The sequence below is a fragment of the Bison bison genome, unplaced genomic scaffold (genome assembly GCF_000754665.1).
Source record: "Bison bison bison isolate TAMUID 2011002044 unplaced genomic scaffold, Bison_UMD1.0 scf7180017864162, whole genome shotgun sequence".
Lineage (NCBI taxonomy): Eukaryota > Metazoa > Chordata > Mammalia > Artiodactyla > Bovidae > Bison > Bison bison.
The window spans coordinates 624685-649992 of NW_011494734.1; the positions used below are offsets into that span (position 1 = coordinate 624685).

At 35.8% G+C, this 25308-nt stretch overlaps 1 protein-coding gene across 7 annotated transcripts in view; it reads left to right on the forward strand.

Annotated features, from left to right (window-relative positions):
* Positions 1 to 25308, forward strand: part of KMT2E (lysine (K)-specific methyltransferase 2E) — a 91514-nt gene that overhangs the window by 59141 nt on the left and 7065 nt on the right. For all 7 annotated transcript variants that reach the window (XM_010841433.1, XM_010841434.1, XM_010841432.1 and 4 more), the window contains 10 exons: positions 386 to 516; positions 1504 to 1621; positions 2628 to 2737; positions 7254 to 7518; positions 9067 to 9165; positions 19353 to 19517; positions 19834 to 20142; positions 23623 to 23877; positions 24029 to 24173; positions 24812 to 25062. In XM_010841433.1, coding sequence (XP_010839735.1) covers positions 386 to 516; positions 1504 to 1621; positions 2628 to 2737; positions 7254 to 7518; positions 9067 to 9165; positions 19353 to 19517; positions 19834 to 20142; positions 23623 to 23877; positions 24029 to 24173; positions 24812 to 25062 — 1848 coding nt within the window. The remainder of the gene's footprint in view (positions 1 to 385; positions 517 to 1503; positions 1622 to 2627; positions 2738 to 7253; positions 7519 to 9066; positions 9166 to 19352; positions 19518 to 19833; positions 20143 to 23622; positions 23878 to 24028; positions 24174 to 24811; positions 25063 to 25308) is intronic.

Here is a 25308-nt window from a genome sequence, read left to right on the forward strand (position 1 = left end):
TATTTTAAGTACTTAGACTGAATGCAGTCTGGTTTTATATTATTTATTTATTTAGGTTATGCTGGGTCTTCATTGCTGCGCACAGGCTTTCTCTAGTTGCAGCAAGCAGGGGTTACTCTGCATTGCAGTGCTCAAAGAGAAACTATTGCGGTGGTTTCTGTTAGTGCTGAGCACAGACTCCAGGCAAGCGGGCTCCAGTATTTGCAGTACATGGGCTCAGTGGTTGTGGTTCATGGGCTTAGTTGCTCCAAGGCATGTGGAATCTTCCCAGACTTGGGACTGAACCGTGTCCCTTGCACTCGTAGGCAAATTGTTACCCACTGTACCACCAGGAAAGTCCAGAAGCAATCTGGTTTAGTTAATCTCAACTTTTCTCCCATTGTAGAGCCATATACAAAAAAATAAGAAGATTCTGAAATCTGCAAAAGATTTGCCTCCTGATGCACTTATCATTGAATACAGAGGGAAGTTTATGTTGAGAGAGCAGTTTGAAGCAAATGGATATTTCTTTAAGAGGTATATTTATTTTCCCATATTAGTTTTCTATAGTTAAGTATTGAATTTTTGACTAATTTAACTATAATGTGTATTTTGTTCTCTAATCATTTTAATATTTAAAACTATAGTGTGGTTGAACAGTGACTGATGATAACTTTTGAACCATGATAAAATATAACAACAAAAAAGATGCAGATGCATTCCTTAGAATCTTACCCATCCTATTTTGTTGACAGTCTTAAAACAATCTACTTAAAGATAAACTGTAGCAGTATAGTATAATGAAAATCTCTGATTACCTGATGTTATGAGGAACCCTTTCCATCTAGGATTGCTAGAACCTGCAAAGACCATTGGTGACCATGTCCTTCTTTTATCAGAGTATGTTAGATTTGGTCTTACTTTATTGTCACCACTTTCAGCTCTGGCTTTCTTGGTACCGGAAGGACTTTGGAGGCCTCTTCTATCATTTGTGATTTGGGGAATGGGAATTGATGTGATCTTATGATAGCCATTGCATCCCTGAGGTCTGGAAGTATTTTTCTCTCTCTAGGGAAATAACATTCTCAACCTATATACTACAATTATATAAGTATTTTGTATTGTTATAACTTGTATTACTTATGAAAGATACACAAGAATCTTTCCCTTTTACTTAACAGATTTGATCTGAAACAGTGCTGTGACTCAAACACTTAAATGGAGTGATAGGAACTTTAATGGCATCTCATTATGAATCCTTATGTAAAAGCAGTAGTCATTCCCTTTCTATCATTGTTTGTAAATTTGAATTCCCACCTTGAACTAATTAATTTTCTTTGGCTTAGGTAAGGTTATAGGAGCAGGTAAAAATCATATTAGCATGAATTAGCCTAGTGGTTACGAATGGATTCTGGTATCAGATTGCCTGTATTCAAATCTTGGCCTCCCTACTTAATATGAGTCTTTTAGAAATTTCTTAAATTCAAAATGTTAATAGTTTATAATGTATTTCTTTTTTTGTAGACCATACCCTTTTGTTTTATTCTATTCTAAATTTCATGGCCTAGAAATGTGTGTTGATGCAAGGACTTTTGGGAATGAAGCTCGGTTCATCAGGCGTTCTTGTACACCCAATGCAGAGGTTAGCACACATAAATCCTTTGGGGAGGCAGGGGTAGGGAATGTGTGGAATCTGAGCATTAAATTAAGCACAGAAGTCTGGTGGCCAGAAAAGATCAACAGTTTGTATCCATTGATGCATTTTCTAGTGCCTAGCGTCTTTCCATTACAAAAATTAAGATGATACTGGCTGTGAGGTCTTCAGTTACTTTACATATTGAAGAAATAGTGATGTTCATTCTAAGAGAAAATATTGGACTTCTCTGTTCTGGAAGCTCTATGAGTCAAATATATGCTCTGATTTGATCAAAGTTGATGACAAAGCTGAAAGCTAAAGTTGATTTTATATGTGCTTCTCTAAAGTTTTTTTTTTTTTAATTGTGATTTAGAAGTGGTATATAAAATATTTCTGGTTTGTTTTTTTCTCATACCAAAATAAACATTTTATAGTTACATAATGTTACAGTTAAGAGTGTAGGGTTTGAAGCCAGACTTGTAGGTTCATGTCTTCTATTTGACTTAACTAGCTTTGTATCCTTATCTGTGCTTCAGTTTTATCTGTAAAAAGATGTTATGTGGACTAAAGGATTTAATGCGTGTCTACGTACCTGGAACAGTGTGTACCGTAGAAAAGTATAGTGTTAAACTGTTCTAACTGTTTACTTATAAACTGTATCATTACTTCTTTTCATTAAATCAAAGATGCCATCAGTTGTAAAACTCTCATTCAGAGATGTTAAAAGATGAAAAAATGTGCATCATAGAACTGATGAAATAGAGTATTTTCATTTTGATGCTACTTGAGCCTGTATCAAACTTGCATTGATGTATACCTCCTTCCCAGTTGATAATCACTGATTTATGTACAAGTCTTATAATTAATAGTGTATTTTCCATGTTGTATTTTGAATTACTTTGAAAAGAATAGTTTTCAAAATTGCAAGATGAAATGCTCCTAAAGGTAGAAAATAATTTATAGAGATACAAAACTACTTCTGGAAATACAAAATTATTCTTTTAACTAACAGGTGAGGCATGAAATTGAAGATGGAACCATACATCTTTATATTTATTCTATACAAAGTATTCCAAAGGGAACCGAAATTACTATTGCCTTTGATTTTGACTATGGGAATTGGTAAGTTCAAGTCTGTTGTTCTGAAATAATTTCTGAATGTCCCTATAAAAATATAGGTATTGTCATTACTTTTACAGCATTTTATTTTTACTTACCATTAGGCAATTTAAGATACTTGGAAACAAACATTTTGGTATCAGCTTCCATTATAGCATGGTTGCTTAACTCTTCTAAGTTTTTCTTATTTATTTATTTATTCTAAAAAATAAAATTTTATTCTAAAATTCTAAATTTTCTTATTTATTGTTATATAATGCTTATAGTATAATAATTTGTAATCCTAATTCAGCAATACTGACATTGTTTAAGAATTTTTTCCTTTTCTTTCTTGTATTTTAGGTAGGGTGTGCAATTTTAGTCATTCAGTTAATTTGGTTAATCAATAGAAATGGATGATTTCACTTTTTGCCCCTCAAAAGAAAAGAAAAATTGTGCCAAATTTTCTTTGCAATATAAATTGAAAGGGTTTGTGGAGATCCTGCAAGGAAACTCTGAGAACTATTGTTTTGAAACACTAGGGGGTAAGAAAAGTTAATTCTGAGTATAAAAACTTCAATTTAAATTTTCAAAAAGCTTACTGTAAAAAATAATAATACACAGGTCCATGTAGGGAGTTCCCTGGTAACCTAGTGGTTAGGATTCTGGGCTTTAACTGCCATGGCCTGGGTTCAGTCCCTGTTCAAGGAACGGAGATCCTGCAAGCTGTGTGAACCCCCCCAAAAAAGTCCATGTGCCTACTTTCCAAATTAAGAAAACAAACACTGTCCACTGAAGGCCCTCATGTTTAGCAGCCAGATTGCATTTCTATTCCCTCTTTCACTAGAGATAACTGCCACCTTTAATTTGGTGAGTTTAATGTTTTTACAATGTCTTTAGATGTCCTTAAATAGTAACCAGTAATTTTGTATGTTTTAAAAATTTATGTAAGTTACAATCTGTATTATTTTGCATTTATCTTTTCTCATTCATTACTTTTCATGAGATTCAGTTCTTTTGTTATGTGTAGCTCTAGTTCATTACTTTCACTGCTGATGTTATTTATCCATTCCACCATTGGTGGACCTTTAGACTTACAAAAAATGCTGCATGTGTACATGTTCTCCCCATGATAGGCACCTGGAGGTAGAATGTGTTCGGTTGTAGAATGTGTCCAAACTCAGTTTTTACCAGATACGGATGAATGACCAGTTTATATTCCCATAGCTTTACTTCCTTGCAGCACTTCTTTACTGTACAACTTAAAGTTAATCCATGTAGTATCTTTAAAAGTTTGTGTGGTATCTATTTTACATGGAGACATTTTTAATGCCCATTACGTTATCTGTCAGTGAAATCTCTGTTTCTTCAGTATGCATCTCTACTTGATTGTTGGAGTCAGATTTATCCTGATAACTAAAGTTTTTGCTTTTTGGCTCTTTCTCCCCACCCCCACTCTGCCCCAAGGTTAAATTTCCCAATTTAGCATAATGGATCTTTACTCATTGCTTTGAGAGACTCTTCCCGTAGTGGGTAAAAACACAAGCTTTTTATAATATGGCTCTCTGGTTTCAAATCCTAGCTCAGTGACTTATATTAGTTACATAACCTTGAACCAGTTTCGTCATCTTTCTGCCTCATTACCTCATTATGAGAATAACACCACCTTACAGGAATGTTTAGAAGAATAAGTTAACACATATAAAAGGTTTCAAACAGTTCCTGGTACAGAATAAGTGCTGAATAAATATTACCTGTTGCCATTGTTACTATTTGCAGTTCTATTATCCTAAAATCACAAAGAAAATACCCAGAAAGAGTTAGTTTCTATTAATACCTGATTTGGAGAGTCAAAGGGTAGAGCATAATGTTTGAATTGTATCCTTGATTCACAGAATTAGGCAGTTTGATATGTATCTTTCTACCAGTGTTGATCACTGATCAGTGCAAAGAAATAGAGAAGAACAATAGAATGGGAAAGAGTAGAGATCTCTTCAAGAAAATTAGAGATACCAAGGAAACATTTCCTGCAAAGTTGGGCTCAAAAAAGGACAGAGATGGTATGGACCTAATAAAAGCAGAAGATATTAAGAAGAGGTGGCAAGAATACACAGAAGAACTGTACAAAAAAATCTTCATGACCCAGATAATCACGATGGTGTGATCGGTCACCTAGAGCCAGATATCCTGGAATGCGAACTGAAGTGGGCCTTAGAAAGCATCACTGTAAACAAAGCTAGTGGAGGTGATAGAGTTCCAGTTGAGTTATTTCAGATCCTAAAAGATGATGCTGTGAAAGTGCTGCACTCAATATGCCAGCAAATGTGGAAAACTCAGCAGTGGCCACAAGACTGGAAAAGGTCCGTTTTCATTCCAATCCCAAAAAAAGGCAATGCCAGAGAATGCTCAAACTACCGCACAATTGCATTCATCTCACATGCTAGTAAAGTACTGCTCAAAATTCTCCAGGGCAGGATTCAACAGTACATGAACCATGAACTTCAGATGTTCAGGCTAGTTTTAGAAAAGTCAGAGGAATCAGAAATCAAGTTGCCAACATCCATTGGATCATGGAAAAAGCAAGAGAGTTCCAGAAAAACATCTATTTTTGCTTTATTGACTATGTCAAAGTCATTGACTGTGTGGATAACAGTAAACTGTGGAGAATTCTGAAAGCCATGGGAATACCAGACCACCTGACCTGCCTCTTGAGAAATCTGTATGCAGGTCAGGAAGCAACAGTTAGAACTGAACATGAAACAACAGACTGGTTCCAAATAGAGAAAGGAGTATGTCAAGGCTGTATATTGTCACTCTGCTTATTTAACTTACATGCAGAATACATCATGAGAAACACTGGGCTGGATGAAGCACAAGCTGGAATCAAGATTGCCGGGAGAAATATCAATAACCTTAGATATGCAGATGACACCACCCTTATCACAGAAAGCGAAGAAGAACTAAAGAGCCTCTTGATGAGAGTGAAAGAGGAGACTGAAAAAGTTGGCTTAAAGCTCAGCATTCAGAAAACTTAAGATCATGACATCCGGTCCCATCACTTCATGGCAAATAGATGGGGAAACCATGGCAGACTTTATTTTCTTGGGCTTCAAAATCACTGCAGATGGTGGCTGCAGCCATGAAATTAAAAGATGCTTACTCCTTGGAAGAAAAGTTATGACCAACCTAGACAGCATATTAAAAAGCGGGGACATTACTTTGCCAACAAAGGTCTGTCTAGTCAAGTCTATGATTTTTTCAGTGGTCATGTATGGATGTGAGAGTTGGATTATAAAGAATGCTTAGTACCGAAGAATTGATGCTTTTGAACTGTGGTGTTGAAGAAGACTCTTGAGACCCTTGGACTGCAAGGAGTTCCAATCAGTCCATCCTAAAGGAAATCAGTCCTGAATATTCATTGGAAGGATTGATGTTGAAGCTGAAACTCCAATACTTAGGCTACCTGATGTGAAAAACTGACTCTTTGGAAAAGACCCTGATGCTGGGAAAATTTGAAGGCAGGAGAAGGGGATGACAGAGGATAAGATGATTGGATGGCATCACTGACTTGATGGACATGAGTTTGAGTAAACTCGGGGAATTGGTGATGGACAGCGAGGCCTGGTGTGCTGCAGTCCATGGGGTCACAAAGAGTCAGACACAACTGAGCGACTGAACTGAACTGGTGTTGAACATGAAATGAGCAGGATTATTAGAAATTTGGAAGAGTAAATTATTTTTTATTGTGCTGCTGCTAAGTCACTTCAGTTGTGTCCAATTCTGTGCAACCCCATAGACGGCAGCCCACCAGGCTTTGGTCTTTGGACTCAGACAGACATGTCTTTGGACTCAGACAGACATGTATTTGAATGTTTTCCCTAGTACTTAATGTGTGACTTTGGACAAGATAAAACTAACCCTCTGAGTTTTAATCTCATCTCTAAAATAGGAGTAATAATTATCACTGCTGTGAAGATAAGAGAATGCAATTATGTTTCAAGCTTCCATTTATTTGAAAGAGGGAATACTTAAGGGCAAAAGGAATTAAGACTCAATTTTTTATCAAGGTAGCTTTTTAAAGAACTCTGGTTATTGAAATCATTCCTTTAAGTATAAAACAAACTAGTTAAGGTTTGATATTTATTTACCTAGCATTTTTTAATTTAAGTCAGATTTAGAGTATTTTATCATTTTCCGCATATATATTTTATAACACACTGAAGTAAACTTTTTTTTTTTGGCCTTGATATAAGCCATGGTATCATTTTACTTAAAAAAAACTCAGTTTTAGCTTACAGTTTTGTTTTTTTCCTTCTATAAACCATCACTGGTGATCCTTACGATTGGTTCTTCTAATTATTATATTGGTTTTATGAAAAAATAAAATTTATTTTGTCATAGTTACCAGGGATGAAAATTAGTGAAAAGGAGTGCTTACAATCAGTAATAGCATAGAGTTTTGTAGAGATACAGCTTAAGATGGATTAGAAAATTTTACAGTTTATGTCTTGAATAAATATTTAAGTGATTTTCTTTCCAGTAAGTACAAGGTGGATTGTGCATGCCTCAAAGAAAATTCAGAGTGCCCTGTTCTGAAACGTAGTTCTGAATCCACGGAGAACATCAATAGCGGTTATGAGACCAGAAGGAAGAAAGGCAAAAAAGAAAAGGATATTTCAAAAGAAAAAGACACACAAAATCAGAATATTACTCTGGATTGTGAAGGAACAACGAACAAAATGAAGAGCCCAGAAACTAAACAGAGAAAGCTTTCTCCACTGAGACTATCAGTATCAAATAATCAGGTACGGAATTTTATTATTTTAGGACTAACTGGGGTTTTTTTTTTTTTTTTTTTTTTTAACATTTTAGTTATGTATTTTATTTTTGCTTGTACTGAGTCTTTGTTGATAAGTGCAGGCTTTCTCTAGTTATGAGGAGTGGGAGCTACTCTTCATTGTGGTGCATGGGCTTCCCCTTGCAGTGGCTTTTCTTTTTGTGGAGCATTGGTTCTAGGCAAACAGGCTCAGTAGTTGTGGCCTGGGGGGGCTCTAGAGCACAGACTCCAGTAGTTGTGGTACCTGGGGTTAGTCGCTCCACGGCATGTGGAATCTTCCCGGACCAGGGATCAAACCTGTGTCCTCTGCATTGGCAGGCAGTTTGTTATCCACTGTACCACCAGGGAAGTTCTCTACTGACTCTTGATGATAGAAATTAATGGAAGAAAATTAATTTGTGATATTTTAAACTTTTTTAATGTAAAATGGCTTAAAATTAAGTTCATTCTATTATTTAAGGAAGTATACTTATAAACATAAAACACAGATTCTGCTAGAATTTGTACAATATTTGTTAAACTATTAAGGAACAACTCACACAGGAAATCCTTGTAGTATTGAATATAAGATTTTTCTAAGACTGGGTAATTTAAACATTTTTTCCAGATGACACTGTTCTTATGTTTATAATAAATGTTCTTATTTATTAAGAACTCTAAAATCTTAAGCCATAATGTTTCTTTTAATTTGGAACATGCATGCATGTGTGCATGCTAAGTCACTTCAGTCGTGTCTGAGTCTCTGCGACCCTAGGGATTGTAGCCCGCCAGGCTCCTCTGTCCATAGGATTCTCCAGGCACGAATACTGGAGTGGGCTGCCATTCCCTCCTCCAGGGGATCTTCCTGACCCAGAGATCAAACCCCTGTCTCTTAGGTCTCCTGCATTGGCTAGCAGGAAGTAGGTTCTTTATAGCTAGCGCCACATGGGAAGCCCAATATTCGGGACATAATGAAGTAAATTCTGTAAGTGTGACATAAGATTTTTGAGAGGAAATTCTCTTAGAAATATGTAAGATAAATTTGGGGAAAGAGTTTGTCCTATTCTTCTGCTTCACCAGGAAGTATTTTGTTATATGCCGTCTAAACAAGTGGAAAGACCTTTTAAATGTGAAGATTAAGTAAGATTTTATTTATCTCCAGTGTCTTATTTTCATAAGTTTCCCTTAAGTTTTAAATTGAACAGATATTTACTGAGCACTTGGTATTTGTAGGCACTAGGTTTTGTGAAATAATATATATGTTTATGTGTTGGGAAGAATATAAACCTCAGGCTTTGTGGTCTCTATAGATAAAATAATATTATTGACTAGAATTTTTAAAAACAACATTATTTGATTGCAGGATTTTTAAAAGTTTCCTGAATTAAGAAACCAGTTATAAATTTCTGAAATGAATTTAAGAACAATTTTTATGTTTAATTAGTTCAGGATGAAAGTTATTTAAAATACATTGTTCAGTGTCTGTAGTTTGTAGATGGAGGAGTAGATTCTTAAAGCAGTTATTTCCATCTTTCAGGAACCAGATTTTATTGATGATATAGAAGAAAAAACTCCCATCAGCAATGAGGTAGAAATGGAGTCTGAGGAACAGATTGCAGAGAGGAAAAGGAAGATGGTAAGTTGGAAGGCCAGTAGCAGCTTCACGCTGTCACTTGTGTTTAGTGACATTGTTCTTCCCAGAGTACTTGTTGCTGCCTTTAGGTGGGCCTTTACCTTGTTCTTTGAAATTAGCAAACAGGATGGTGTCACGGAGCATTTCTCTTTGGCTTTGTCATTACCATTCAAGTAACTTCCACTAATCTTTTGTATTTTTACTGTATATTCACTAGACAATTTAGAATTTGTAACATTTATGAAATACTTTTAACATTTTTGAAGCAGTGTACTGTTAATAAATTTTAATGCCAGAATTACTGTTCAAATGTTTTTCATTATTTAACTAAATGTATTTTTTCTCTTCATAATTTAATGTAAAACAGAAATGGAGTTTAAAAGATAATAGCACTAACATGATTTATGCAAAAAGATACTGGCAACTGCTATTTCTGTATCTCATGCTGCTATCATAAAATAAGGTTTTCATTAAAAAAAGTTTGGCATTTATACTCCTTGTATTATTTATTTGCAAATACCTGTATAAAAACTAGGACAAGATATTTTCTTAAAAATCCATGGTAATTTAGCAATTGATAAAATGTCTAGGCCAGTTAAGAAAATATTGTGGTATAGTTTGCCTTAAGATTTGAAAATGTCTTTATCTATCAACTGATGATCTTGGTGTGGGTTTTCCCCACTCCCTTTTTATATGCTTCCTCATTTCCTGTTTCAGTGATCTTCATGTTGTGTTTCATGGACTCTCAAGTGTCACTGTACTTAGTGGTAGTATCTTTGGATTTTGGTCATTTGTAGGCCTGCTTAATGTAACTGTTTTGTTGCCTTGATGGTCATTACTCTAACATTGATGTATTGTTGATATTCAAAACTGCAAAAGCGATGCCAAACTGTTCCACAGCCTCAGGGTTTCAGAAGCACTGCTCTGATAGGACAAGGGTAGTGTTAGGAATAGGAGAGAAGGAAAACACAGGAGAAAAAATATTGGTGGTTGCATATAAAGAAAAAGGAGTTTTACCTCTACCTAGAGAAATTATCTTGACCCTTTTCAAAGATTCAGTTACATCTAATAAATTACTTGTACCTACCCCAAATACCTATGGCCCTTTTTTGACTTGATTTTCAATATTGGCCTATTTCACTCCACAATTGTCATAGCTTTGTCTTTGTAATAATCCTGGAGAAGCTTTTAGAAGATCACTTTATGCTATAACTGGTTTCTGTTTGAGGCATGTGTCTGGTAAAAATATGGCTTTAAAGGATATAACAGTGCTTGGGGACAGTCGGGGTGGGGATGGGGGCTGGAGATAGGCAATGGGGAAAGGGAAAAAAAAGAAACTCAAACCTGGAGATTTGTTATATAACTCTGGGGCTGATTTAAAAATACTTTCTTCTTTTAGTATTGCACAAGTTAGGGAAACCCATAACATCCTCATTTTCAGATCCCAGTAGAAAATACAAATGCCTTTTATTGAACATGATGGAACTTTAAATAGGTAGATAAAAATGCTTTCTTGGGAATCCATTTTTGTCCTGATTTTGCCTACTAGTATGGTATATTGACAAATGAATACTTCATGTTTTTATATGTATTTTAGCATACTAATTTTAATATCAGTATTTTTCATAGGAATAAACAAATGTCAGTATTTAGAATTTGGTATTTTGAAGGGGTGTGAAATTTTTTTATTGAAGTATAGTTGATGTACAGTGTTACATAAGCTACAGGTATGTAATATAGTGATTCATAATTTTTAAATGTTAAACTCCATTTATAGTTATTATAGAACATTGGCTATATTCCCTGTGTTGTACATTATATCCTTATAGCTTATTTTATACCTAGCAGTTTGTACCTCTCAATCCCCTACCATTATATTTCCCCACCTCCTCCTCTTCTCTCCCCACTGGTAACTACTAGTTTGTTTTTTATATCTGTGAGTCTGCTTTTTTCTTATATTCACCAGTTGTATTTTTTAGATTCCACATATAAGTGATAACAGTATTTGTTTTCCTCTGACTTATTTCACTTAGCATAATATCCTCCAAGTCCATTCATGTTGCTATAAATGGTGAATTTTCATTTTTTATGGGTGAGTAGTATTCCATTCGGAGAAGGCAATGGCACCCCACCCTAGTACTCTTGCCTGGAAAATCCCATGGACGGAGGAGCCTGGTGGGCTGCAGTCCATGGGGTCGCGAAAAGTCGGACATGACTGAGCGACTTCACTTTCACTTTTCACTTTCACGCATTGGAGAAGGAAATGGCAACCCACTCCAGTGTTCTTGCCTGGAGAATCCCAGGGATGGGGGAGCCTGGTGGGCTGCCGTCTATGGGGTCGCACAGAGTCAGACACGACTGAAGCGACTTAGCAGCAGCAGCAGCAGTATTCCATTGATGTGTGTATGCCTGTGCATATATCTATATCACATCTTTATCCATTCATCTGTTGATGGACACTTAGGTTCATTTTGTATCTTGACAATTATAAATAATGCTGTTATGAACATTGGGGTACATGTATCTTTTCAAATTAGTGGTTTTGTTTCCTTTAAATACTGAGAAGTAGAATTGCTGGATCATAGTTTTAATTTTTTGAGGAACCTCCGTACTGCTTTCCTTAGTGACTGCACCAATTTACATTCCCACCAACAGTGTATGAGAATTCCCTTTTGTCATACATAACAGTGTGACAGTCCATGGAATTCTTTGGCCCAGAGTACTGGAGTGGGTAGCCTTTCCCTTCTCCAGGGGATCTTGCCAACCCATGGATCGAACCCAGGTCTGTTGTATTGCAGGCAGATTCTTTATCCGCTAAGCCACAAGGGAAGCCTGAGAATACTGGAGTGGGTAGCCTATCCCTTTTCCAGAGGATCTTCTAGAGTTCCCTTTTGAAATAAGTTCATTTAAAATCCTTGGCTCTGTAACCTGTAGCCTTCAAAGTCACTGTAATGTTGTTTGTTGTAATTTCAATATTTGCCTTGATGTTTTAATTATAGAATTTTTGCTACACTCAAATGAGAATGCAAAAGCATGCATCTTAAGAATTTATAAGCAGCCATGACCCCCCAAGTATTATTATTTGTAGTATATTGTGAAATATTTTGCTTAGAAAAGTTTGCTTAGAAAATGCTAATCAGCCTTTATTAATTTACACACTCCCCTGATAGCTCAGTTGGTAAAGAATCTGCCTGCAATGCAGGAGATCCTGGTTCGATTCCTGGGTCAGGAAGATCTGCTGGAAAAGGGATAGGCTACCCACTCCTATATTCTCAGGCTTCCCTTATGGCTTAGTGGATAAAGAATCCGCCTGCAATACAAGAGACCTGGGTTTGATCCCTGGGTTGGGAAGATCCCCTGGAAAAGGGAAAGGCTACCCACTCCAGTATTCTGGCCTGGAGAATTCAATGGACTGTATAGTCCATGGGGTCCTAAAGAGTAGGACACAACTGAGTGACTTTCACTTTCTTCATAGTCTAGTGTTTGCCTTTTATACTAGGTTATAGGCTAGGTTATCATCACTAATTAGAAAGGTAGGTCAACTCCTGAAAAACTTAGGTCAATCTCATTTAAATTTTCTCCTGGACAGAACAGACTTTAAATCATTATAATAGGAGATACCAGTCCTCATGAGATTGGGGTATAAAAAGAGTCAGACTTTCCTCCCCTATAAGTACCATGTAATAACCAAATTCAAATATACTTCAGCCTATCCTTTTGTAGTACAGCTTGAACCATATGAAATTTTTGAGGATAGTTTTTAGTTACATAAATGGCAGTTCCATACAATATTAGTATGTTGCTTAATATTCGTATGTTGCTTAATATTAGTATGTTGCTTGGTCTCCAAAAATAGCACCAGTGTCTTTATGTATTTTGGTTGCTACTTAAGACAATGTCTCTGCCTTCAACAGTTATAGTGCAGCAGGAAGTGTGGTAAAGGAGATACAAGACTGGTGACTTACGGCTGGAGGGTTCAGAGGCCATTTTATGAACTAGGTAGAATTTACAATGGACCTTATGATGTTTAGTGAATAAGTACAGATTAGTTTGTGGCTCAATTGTGTGGAATTGAATGGGTGGTTATTTCTCTAGGGGAAATAGCCTGGAGGTGGTTATGTGATAAATCACATTTGGCTGGAATTTGCAGGCTGTTTTTTTGGGTGAGGTGTGGGGAAGGATATAGGGTAATAAGATTGGTTGGTTGTAGATCATATGAAATGCTGAATGATTAAGATTTTATGGAAGAATATTCAAATCATTATATGTCCAGGATAGGAAGCCATTCTTTTATTAACAGTTTCCTTTTTCCTTCATTATGGTTTGTCCCATCCCCGCCCTTTAAGAATTTATTACCTGCTTACAAAAGCTAACTTGTGGCTAAATGGTGTAGAACTGAACAGATGGTTATTAGACATTTTCTCTTGAGCAAGAGATACTTCTTTGTCAGTGGGTTGAAACTGACTTGGGAGGATCTTACAGTGATCCTGCTGCTGCTGCTGCTGCTAAGTCACTTCAGTAGTGTCCGACTCTGCGAGACCCCAGAGACGACAGCCCACCAGGCTCCCCCGTCCCTGGGATTCTCCAGGCAAGAACACTGGAGTGGGTTGCCATCTCCTTCTCCAACAGTGATCCTAGTTAAGCTGAAATACAGTGGGTTAAAATACAGTAAGTTGTACTTCATCTGGTTGCTTATACTTACCTGGTTCTAAAACTGGGACTACTGAATAGACTCCCCCAGTTCCTTGGTAGTTGAGTTTAGGTGGTCATAACCTTGTGAAAGGTTAAGTGTATAGAAGGGGGTTTGATATTGGGAAGCTCACCTTATTTTGATGAACTAACAGGTGATAAAAACTATAAAACTTTTGAAAGGTTTAAATTAAAAAGGTTTACTTCCCCTCTTCTGCCCCATTTATAATTAAAAGAAAAGAACCTCCTTTATATATAGTATCTTCTAATATTGTTTTCAAAATAATTTTTTACAACCTTATGGAAAGACTGTACCTTGGGAATAGTCTGGATAATATTTGATGACTCTTTGCGACTCCATGGACTATACAGTCCATGGAATTCTCCAGGCCAGAATACTGGAGTGGGTAGCCTTTCCCTTCTCCAGGGGATTTTCCCAACCCAGGAATTGAACTGAAGTCTCCTGCATTGCAGGTGGATTCTTTACCAGCTTAGCCACCAGGGAAGCCCAAGAATACTGGAGTGGGTAGCCTATCCCTTCTCCAGCAGATCTTCCTGATCCAGGAGTCAAACCAGGGTCTCCTGCATTGCAGGCGGATTCTTTACCAGCGAAACCTGTGGTTCCAGTGGTCTTCACACTTAGGAGGAGAGAAATTTGAGACCAACAAAGGGTATGAAAGAATAGTCACCTAGGTGTGAAGTTCTTGAACCTATTAAGCATTTAGGACAATCTAAAATTAACTGTGTATCACTAAAATAAAAATTGCATAAGGGCAAGGATTTGTAGTTTTATTCATTGTCACAGCCATAGCTTCTAGGGAATAAAAGATGTCTGCTTTTGTAAAAGTAGGTGGTCAATAAATGAGCTAAACACTAAATGTTCCTGGCTGCCATTTGAAGAAAGCTATATAGGTAGGCCCATGAGTGTGAACTAAGTGAAGCTTCCTTATAGTCCAGGCAGTGCCCTGGAGGTCTTAACCAGGATGCAGGATTCCCCAGTTTTCTCAATATTCCACATCAAAAAGTATTCCATGGATGTTTTGTGAAAGAGCTTTGTGGCTAGTTGAGTTTAGTAAACAATCTACCTTGTCCCCAACTTGGAGATTTCCAGTATACGTGGTGTGTTTAAATGCTCTTGAGAAATTCTGTTTGTCAGCATTTCCTAAATTTGTATTAATACACCCTTGCAATTTGTTTTGGTGTTGACACCTTTGTCATACCACAAGTTTTCATTCCATAGAAAAAACACACTCAGAAAACAGTGCTCTGTAGAATCCATGCTCTTACTAATGCCTCCAGGAAGTGACTTGGTTTAGATCACTTTAGAAGATGTAAAAGGATTTCTAATAATAAATAGTAAAATATAAGCAGGGTAAATCTGCCAGAAAAGTCATCTGACATGTATTGTTCATTTCATTTTTCTCTCCTCACAACATTAATGCTGATTACTAGTTTTAATTTTCTAAGGTCCCATTTTCTCTCATTACTGTTAAGGAATTATATCTTCAAATATGAATAGTCAGTGGGTAACTAATCACAGTATTGAATAGCAAAAAGGAACCTATTTATTTGTATAGGTTTTCTGTTCATACAAAATGAGGATATGCAGCTTCAGCTGCCTTAATTAAATCAAGATTTCCAAAATCTTGCTTAAAGATTTCATTACATGCCTTCAAATAATAGTGATATACGTGGTTTATATACTGTTTATAGTGTGTATATAGTGTATATACAGTACAAAAATTTGGATGTTATATGCTGAGCACCACCTAAAGTACTGGTGAACAAAGAAGGCAAGGGTCCTATTCTGGAGCAGCTTTCATGGAGGATGGGGTATAAGGAAAAACATCAAACAAGAAACAGCACTGTGAGATTAAAGTAAATCATGTGGTAGAGAAGAAACGGAGATATTCTTATGGAACAGTTTTATTGGTAAGCAATAATCTTACCATTTAAAAAAAATTAGTTTCTAATTCCTTTTTGAAAGGATAAGGGAAGTTATTTGAATAAAGTGTGAAAGTGTTAGTCATTCAGTTGTGTCCAAGTCTTTGCAACCCCATGGACTGTAGCCTGCCGCGCTCCTCTCACCATGGAATTCTCCAGGCAAGAATATTGGTGTGGGTAGCCATTTGTGTCTCCCGAGGATCTGCCCAGCACAGGGATCAAACCCGCGTCTCCTGCATTGCAGGCAGATTCTTTACTGTCTGAGCCACCAGAGAAGCCCTTAGTTGAGTAAGAAGTCTTTTCATTTCTCTATTTCAAGATTGTAATAGAGTAATTTGGCAGGTTGGCCCTGCCATTTCCCTTTCCTTTAAAAGGCAACTTTGTTGTTTTAAAGAGCTACTTCCTACTTGGTGGCAAGGTAAAAAAAGAAAAAAGTACACCACAAGTACCTAAATGTCTTCATTTTCTGTATCCTTCTTAATTCTTACATCCTACTAGCAGATTTCCTTCTAAAGATACTGTAAGGCGTCTGCAGTGCATAAACTTATTTTCACTCTGCTTCAAATTACCAAATGTCTCTAATTGTAGTGAATTTTAATGGTTTACTCAGTTTATAGTTTCACTGTGATATTGTATACAACTTTAATTCATCTTCTTTATTTATGTAATTCTTGAACTATATGGACTTTAGGCTTTCACCATTTGTTGAATAGGGGGCTTAGACAAGAAGATCTCTGTAACCTGTTCCAAGTACAAAGTTACATGATTCCAAATTACAGTTGTCCTCCAATGTGTTTACACTGAAGTAAACACTTAAGTGTTTACACTTAGTGAAGCACTAAGTTGGAATAAAAATTCTCACTAAACCCATTCCTTAAATGATTAAAATCCTATAAAGGGATATTATTAAGCAGACTTTCTTACAAAGTTTTCTGCTGACAAAAACTACTCTTTATGCTTTACTGTAAAGTGCATAAACTGAGAAATAAGTCATAAAAGTCATCTGTAGATCTCATCAGAGATCTCTCATAGTTTACTTTAGCACCTAACCCTCCAGCAATAACAGTGTGTCAATTCAACCCTGTCTGATTCTGATTCTATATCAGGGTCTAACAATTGCCAAGCTCACAGAGAATAAAAATGACTTTTTGAGGTCTCAGCAGTCATTGGCTTGGAAAGTCTGGATAATTTAACAACCACATCCTAGTGGTAGACTCACATGACAAGTATTACCTAAACTACATCAAGCCCTGATGTTAGGGGCTATAGACAGTCTGCTGGGGCTAATTAAGACTCCTAATTTCTAGTCCCCTGTACAAACAGCTATAATTATCTCAAGTAACATATAAAACTTTATTTTTCAGTTAGATCTATAAAGTGGATGGTAAATTTTCAGTCATTAGATACTGTATATCTGGTTGTGTGTCAGTGTATTAAATTCTTGAATATACAAGCTGAATGACATGTGGAGTTTAAAAGTAGATTAGTAACTTTTTTTTTTTTTTCACATAATCAAAGGTATGTTTACATTTTCTAATGTGTGTTTTTTAAGACAAAGCTAGGTTAAAGCTATTAGGATAGCTGTTTAGTGCTTTCAGTTAATAGTTGAAGTAACTATAGGAAGAGTTATGCTTTTTATGTAATATGTCAGCGGTTGGTAATTGGGAAGAAGAGAAAATCAGAAGCCAGGAAACTTGGATAACAATTATGGTTCTGCCTTTTAGAAATTCACTTAATATACATGGGCTTTGGTTTCTTCAGCAGTGTAGACTGATTATTTTTAAGATCCTGACTAGCTCAAAAAAATTGAATCATCTTTAAATAAAGGATTTTGCTTTACTGTCAGTTATATTTGTTCAATTTTTAAATGAATGAATTTTGTCTTTACACCAAATAATTTTATCTCTCTTACTCTAAAACAAGTGAAAAATGGATTATGTCAAAGACACTGCTTTTTGCATAAATTCATATTTATCTTAGAAAACCTTGAATAATTGTGGATTAGAAAATACCTTTTTTGGGTGCCTGGCTCGTGGGTAAATTGTTTTACATATAAAATGATCCTTGCTAAGACTAGTCTGTTTCTTTTGGAAAAGTATACTTTTCTTAGATTTATTTTTAAATGTATAAGCGCAATAATGAACCCCGTCTCTTTCTACCCACTCCCATTCAACAGGTGAAGCAATTATGAAAATCACATTTTTCAGCTACTCCAGACTTCTAAGTTTAGGGTTTAGAAAAGTCCTAATATATGGAGAAAGGATTTTTATAGAGAGCCATAGATGAATGGCGGTTGAGTAAAGTGTGAGTTATAAGACTTGAGAGACATGAATTAGCTGAAGAATGCAGCTTTGAAACTTCCAGTAAAAAGATAATCTTTTGCCTGTGTTCTTTATTTTAGTGTCTTATTAACCATCCCAGACCAAGAAAGCTAAAGATGCAGATATCTGTCCATGAACAAGTAACCTTACCTCTTTGGATCTCAGTTCCTTACCTGTAAAAGAGGGTGAGGATAACGCATTTATAAGGCCAACACATTTGCAGTATGGTAGTTTGTTTTACCATCTGAGCCACCAGTGAAGCCCTTAACTAATTAGAAAGTTCTCAGAGGGGTTTTGTTTATATATTTCCCTTATCAAGTATAATAAAGGAAAAAAAAATGCAGGAAAGAGTTAATGGTTTCCTTAGTGTAGGTGTTTTGATGCTTGAATATCTGCTAATTACTCCAACTCTAAAGCTCCAATGTTGAGATGATCATGCAGCCAGATCTTGAGTTACTGATCTTTCCTACGTCAATGACGACAAAGAAAGAAAGACAAATGGATCTGAACCTCAGGACCTGGTTTTCTTCATTTGGAGAACTGGACAGTTGATTGACCTGCTTCTTGTTTCTGGTTGAAACGGGAAGCATTTACCAGGCCCACTGGGCAAGGCTCTGGGTCTTGCTTTTAATGCGCTCTCTCCAAAGAGAACTGATGCTCAAAGGAATTTGTGCTGTTCCCCAGTCTGCCCTGGGAAGAGTAGAAGGTAGAGGAATGCCTTATAGGAATTATAATGGAAGACAAGAGAACCGAAATAGAAATAATAAATAGCACTTATGGAATGCCTACCATTTTTCAAGTAAGGTTGGAAAACTTCTTAGAGATTTTATATTTGAACTCATTAACAATTCAGTGAAGTATTGTTACCCACCCAGGGTTGTTATGTTGCCTGGGGTCATGGATAGAGTCATGATTTTAACCCCAGTCTTCACCCCACAATATCCTGCTATGACATATCAATATATTCACTTCTTATATTTATATGAATTTAACTCTCAACATATTACCTTAGGAATTTTGATCTTTATGAAATACATTTGTAATGACAGGGTTTACCAAGATGTTCAGAATTCTCAGAAATGAACATAAAGGTTTTTTTATCCCTTATTTACCATCAGTTGAAGTGTTTTGCTAACACAATCATGAAATTTTTTTTTTAATTTGCTATGAACATTTGGATTTTGAATTTTCTTCAGAGAAATATTTATTATGTCTCTTAAAATTTAAATTTCACAGACAAGAGAAGAAAGGAAAATGGAAGCAATTCTGCAGGCTTTTGCCAGACTTGAAAAAAGAGAGAAGAGAAGAGAACAAGCTTTGGAAAGAATCAGCACAGCCAAAACTGAAGTTAAAACTGAATGTAAAGATGCACAGACTGTCAGTGATGCTGAAGTTATTCAGGTATTACTTTTCAGGTCTACTTTTATTTTTACACTTAACCACTTTCTAATAAAATCTTCTCAAACAATTACATCTCTAAAGAATTTTTGATGCGATATTAGCCTTTCAACAGCATTTTTCAAATCCTTTGAGAACTTGGGCTTCAGATATGAGACTTGCTTCGTTTTTGAGTAAGGGAATTTTTATGTCAATTTACAGTATTCATAAAGAAATTTGAGGAAGTTAGCTTCTAAAGCAGATTGATACCATTAGATTTCAACTACTATCTTTTATAAACATGGTATTCAAAGTTCCATTCTTCTGTATTTTGAATTAGGAACAAGCAAAAGAAGAAACTGCTAGCAAGCCAACCCCAGCCAAAGTAAATAGAACTAAACAGAGAAAAAGTTTTTCTCGGAGCAGGACTCACATTGGACAGCAGCGTCGGAGACACAGGACTGTCAGTATGTGTTCGGATATCCAACCGTCTTCTCCTGACATTGAAGTTACCTCACAACAAAACGATGTGGAAAATACTGTACTTGCAATAGAACCAGAAACTGAAACTGCACTAACAGAAATAATTACTGAAAATGAAGTTCCAGTACTTAATAAATGTCCAACAAAGTACCCTAAAACAAAGAAGGTATGATTTTTAATGAACGTGAAGAACTGTTGTCTGAATGTAAAACTGTTGTCTAACAAGTTCCCATGATGTTACATGTATTCATGTTTTAGGAATTAAGGCTATAACATTTCATAAGGAACAGACTGATAGTTATTTTTAAAGTCATAGTTTTTATCCTTCTAAACATTTTAAAGAGAATTGTAAAAATACAAAAATATTTGATATATTGACTTCTTTTTGGTATTACAATTATGATTTCTAATGATTTCCTTTTGCCTACTTTATGTACTTAAACTAAATTTCTCAGAAACGACTGGTTTGAGACGTTATCTTTTCTTTATATATATAATATATAAATAAATTTTGTGGTATATAGGTAATTACAAGAATTAAATGTTAAATTGATTTTCATAGAATGTACTAAGGATGTGGAAATGTATAAAGGGTAGTTTTAATTTTGTTGGAATATAGTTGATTTACAATGCTGTGTTAGTTTCAAATGAACAGCAAAGTGATTCATTCATTCATTCAAGATCCTTTTCTCATATAGAGTATCACAGAATATTGAGTTTCCTGTGCTATACTGTAGGTCCTTGTTGTCTGTTTTATGTACAGACAGACAATCTGTATACACAGACACAGTAGTGTGTGTATTCATCACAGCTTCTGATTTATGCCCCCCACCACTGGCTTAGATGGTAAAGAATCTGCCTGCAATGCAGGAGACCTAGGTTCAATCCCTGGGTCAGGAAAACCCCCTGGAGAAGTAAACGGCAACCCAATCCATTCTTCTTGCCTGGGAAATCCCTTGGGCAGAGGAGCCTGGCAGGCTACAGTCCATGGGGTCGCAGAGTTGGACATGATTGAGGAACTAACACCTCCTCCCCATCCGTAACCATTTTGTTTGTTTTCAATTCAGTATCTGTAAATCTGTTTTGTAAATAAGTTCATTTGTTTTTTTAGATTCCACATGAGTGACAACACATGATATTTGTCTCTCTGTGACTGACTTCACTTAGTATGATAATCTCTAGATCCATCCATGTTACTGCAGGCATTATTTCATTCTTTTTTATGGCTGAGTAAATACTCCATCGTGTGTGTGTGTGTGTGTACACACACATCTTTAACCATTCAACGGACATGAGGCTGTTTCCATGTCTTGGCTGTTGTAAATAGTGCTATGAACATTGGGGTACATGTATCCTTTCTGATTAGTTTTCTGCAGTTATATGCTCAGGAGTGGGATTGAAGGGTCATATGGTAGCTCTGTTTCTAGGTTTTTAAGGAATCTCCATAAAGATTGTACCAATTTATATTCTCACCAACTTTGTAGGAAGGTTCCAGGAAGGGTAGTTTTACATCAACTTATTAATAAAAATCTTTCAAAAACTACTGTCAGTCAGTTTTAATAAAGCAATTGAGGGAAATAGTTCACTGAGATCCACCACCTGGAGCTTTATAGTAACCTCAGAAATAACATACCACCATTATGAAGCTTTGTTTTACTCCATTCTGAGTATAGTGGATTGGAGCGGAATACCAAAGTGGTAATCCTTAGGCTCTTTGGGGAGTGGGGTAGATCATAAATGAATCCTTGTTATATTGTTTACAACAAAATACTTTGAAACCCAATTTATCTCCTTTTTGTTCTTACCAAATTCAATATAGTTTATAGGTACTATGAAACCATGAGAAATAATTTAGTAAATGTAGTAAAAACCTAGTTTGAATCTGCAAGTATACTGTAATGGCTGGATGGAGGTAAGAGCTAAAATTAGAGCTCTGATTTGAAGTCTGTACTCACATTTTTGCACTTTGGATCCTGAACAAACAAGCCAGTACTTACTTTTGAAAATGACCATTATTTTTCCCACTTTGGAAGGACAAAAAGTAACTGCAAATTTTCTTTATAATTTGGATTAGTGAGGAAGAAAACAGATTCATGTTTCAAAGTAAAAGCTATCTTTGGGAGTTCTCTAGCCGTTCTGAGCTCTCACTGCTGAGGGCCCAGGTTCAATCCCTAGTCATAAGCCATGTGGTGCAGAAAAAAAAAACAACTTTCTTGATGACAAATTATGACTTAAACCCTGCCCTTTAATTATTAGACTGCTGTGGGGCTAGAGATTTTATCTCCTGGTCTGAGATACAGATTCCTATATCCTGATATTGTTTAAAAAAAAAAAAAAACCTTTCCCCCACAGGTTTTGCTTACAATATATACTATTATTTTAAACAACATACTGTTTGACAAGAGTAGCAAATGATCCTGGATTCCCATAATGTAAAAGCGTCCTTCATTTAGTACACAGCGCTTACTCTGTGCCAGGTACTGTAAGAAGAGCTTTGGTTATTTAACTCTTTTAATAATAACCCTACTTGTAGAGCTAGTTTCTATTATAACCGTTCTTTTATATAGGTCAGGATTAAGATGGAAAAAAGTTACATAACTTGCTCGAGGTCATGGTGTAAGTGGCAGTCTGGTTGCAGAATCCCAAGCGCTTTAGCACTGCGGTTCTTTTTCTTTTTCCCCCACAAAGTCCCCCAGCAAAGTCTTTTGCTGTTATTAATCTCTGTTCAGTCTTACCCTGATTTAGCACTGCATTCTGTTGCCTGTCCTAGAAAGGAAGTTTAAATACATGGAAAAAGAGAGAGAGAAAAGATGCCAAAATGCTTATCGTGATTATTTCTAGAAGTGAGGATGTGGGTAGATATTATTTAATGTGTGTGTTTCTGTATGTGTGAGAATGTATGTTTAAATACATATACACTAGTTTTTCTACATATTTTTTATTATAAATGGTATTTGTAGAAAATAACTAGATAGAAAAGACATAAATGCCCACACAGCAAAGAAAATGTGCTTATGCTGACAAACTGGAATCCTTATTTTCATGACCATTAAACCTGAACTTTACTAGTTTTTTGTTTTTTAAAGAAGGTGAGGGTATTCAGATATATTCATATAGCCAGTAAAGACTGAATTATTATGTACAGTGTAGATCCAAAAACTTCAACAGAATTAAAAGAAATTTGTGAATTTTCAAAGCATGGGAACTTAATACTAAAAGATTTCAAACCCCATAAATCAACAGTGATTGTCAATGCCAACAGCTTTAAAAGAAAAATCACATGCACTGGGGTAGCCAGGGTAAAGAGCACTGCCTCATGTCTGACAGACATTTTCCACATAATACAGAAGCGGTAACAAACCTAACTTTAGAATTTGTTGTTTTTAAGGTGGTATTGAGGTGTCCCAGATTTTTACTATTTTATAAAAATATTCATAGAAGTATTACTGTGTAAAAAATTTTAGTAATAAGAGTGGATAACCAAGGAAATGCAGAATAACTTATATTGACTTTTTGAACATTGTATATGAGTGATTTAAATTAATCATTTTAGATAATATGTCAGTTTTCAACTTGCTGTTCAAATACTGTATAGGATGAACTGTATAATTACATATATAGTGATCCAAATTTTGTTTCTGCCTAGCACTTGGTCAGTGAATGGTTAAGTGAGAAGAATGAGAAGACAGGAAAACCTTCAGACAGCCTTTCAGAGAGGCCGCTGCGCATAACTACAGATCCTGAAGTGCTAGCTACACAGCTCAATTCTTTGCCAGGTCTCACTTACAGTCCACATGTATACTCTACTCCTAAGCACTATATTAGATTCACTTCACCATTCCTTTCGGAAAAAAGGAGAAGAAAAGAACCTCCTGAAAACATATCTGGCTCATGCAAGAAGGTAAACTTTTCTTTGGATATGAAAATCTAGTATGAGCCAATGCCATTCTCATTCCATACTACCATTCTTGGGAGTGAAATACTTTGGGAATTGGCTGTACCTTTATAGCTGCAAACTGACTTCTGTTCACTTATTGTTTTGTGTATTTCAGCGGTGGTTGAAACAAGCTCTGGAAGAGGAAAACTCAGCAATTTTACATAGATTTAATTCGCCCTGTCAAGAAAGATCCAGAAGTCCTACAGTCAATGGTGAAAATAAAAGTCCACTACTATTAAATGATAGCTGTTCCCTTCCAGGTAGAACTTCTTTTCAGTGTTGTTTTAGTGTGGAGAATGTAGCAGGATGTATTTGGCATACACACATATATAAATAAAATATATATGCATATTTATTCTAATTATTATGTACCTCACAAAAGCAGCACAGATTCTTTACCATCTGAGGTACCAGGGAAGCCCAAAAGTAGCACATTGTGTTATATATATATATATATATTCCCCCCCCCCCCCTTTTCTGCCTCCAACATTTTGGATGAAGATAGATATACACATGAAAACTATAATTTGCAGTACCATGTATGTTGGGGCTTATGGTTGAATTTTGGGCCTAGTTAGCCATCTGTTTTTCAGATTCAAAAGGACTCTTAGAAATCAGTTAAATTAACAGCTATACTTCCAAGATTTCTTGGCAACCTCTAGGTCTGTAAGCCTTCTGGCAAGATAATGCTTGGTACTGGTGAAACTGGGGGGAGGGAAATGGGGGTGAGTAAAGATTGCTTCATGTTAGTATTATCATCTTTAAAAACCTTCAAATTTAGTTTTGGGATGAAAACCATGATGATGATGATTGTCAATGTTTTGTGCTTTCCCAGAATGTATTACAGATTGTAGCAAATGTTAGCAGTATAATTTATAATTTATTATTTTACCAACAGATTTAACTACACCACTGAAAAAACGAAGACTTTATCAGTTGCTAGATTCTGCTTACTCAGAAACCTCCACACCTACTCCTTCACCATATGCTACACCAACTCACACAGATATTACTCCTACAGACCCATCATTTTCCACTCCTCCACGGATAAAGTCAGATGATGAAGCTTGTAGAAATGGTTATAAGCCCATATATTCACCAGTTACCCCAGTAACTCCTGGCACACCAGGAAATACCATGCACTTTGAGGTGAGAAACTTACATGGCAAAAACAAGAGCCCATGGGGACGGGGTTTCTTTAATAGCTTTTCTCTCCTTTTAATAAATAGTGTAACCTTTAATAATAGTTTCTAAGGAACTAAGTGAAAACTTTGAACATCCATTTATGTGAATTTAAACTTTTTTTTAATTCAAATGAACATAACTTTCATTTTATTGATCTACAGAAGTCAGACTAAATACCTGTATATCAAACTGACTTTAAAGCCAACTATA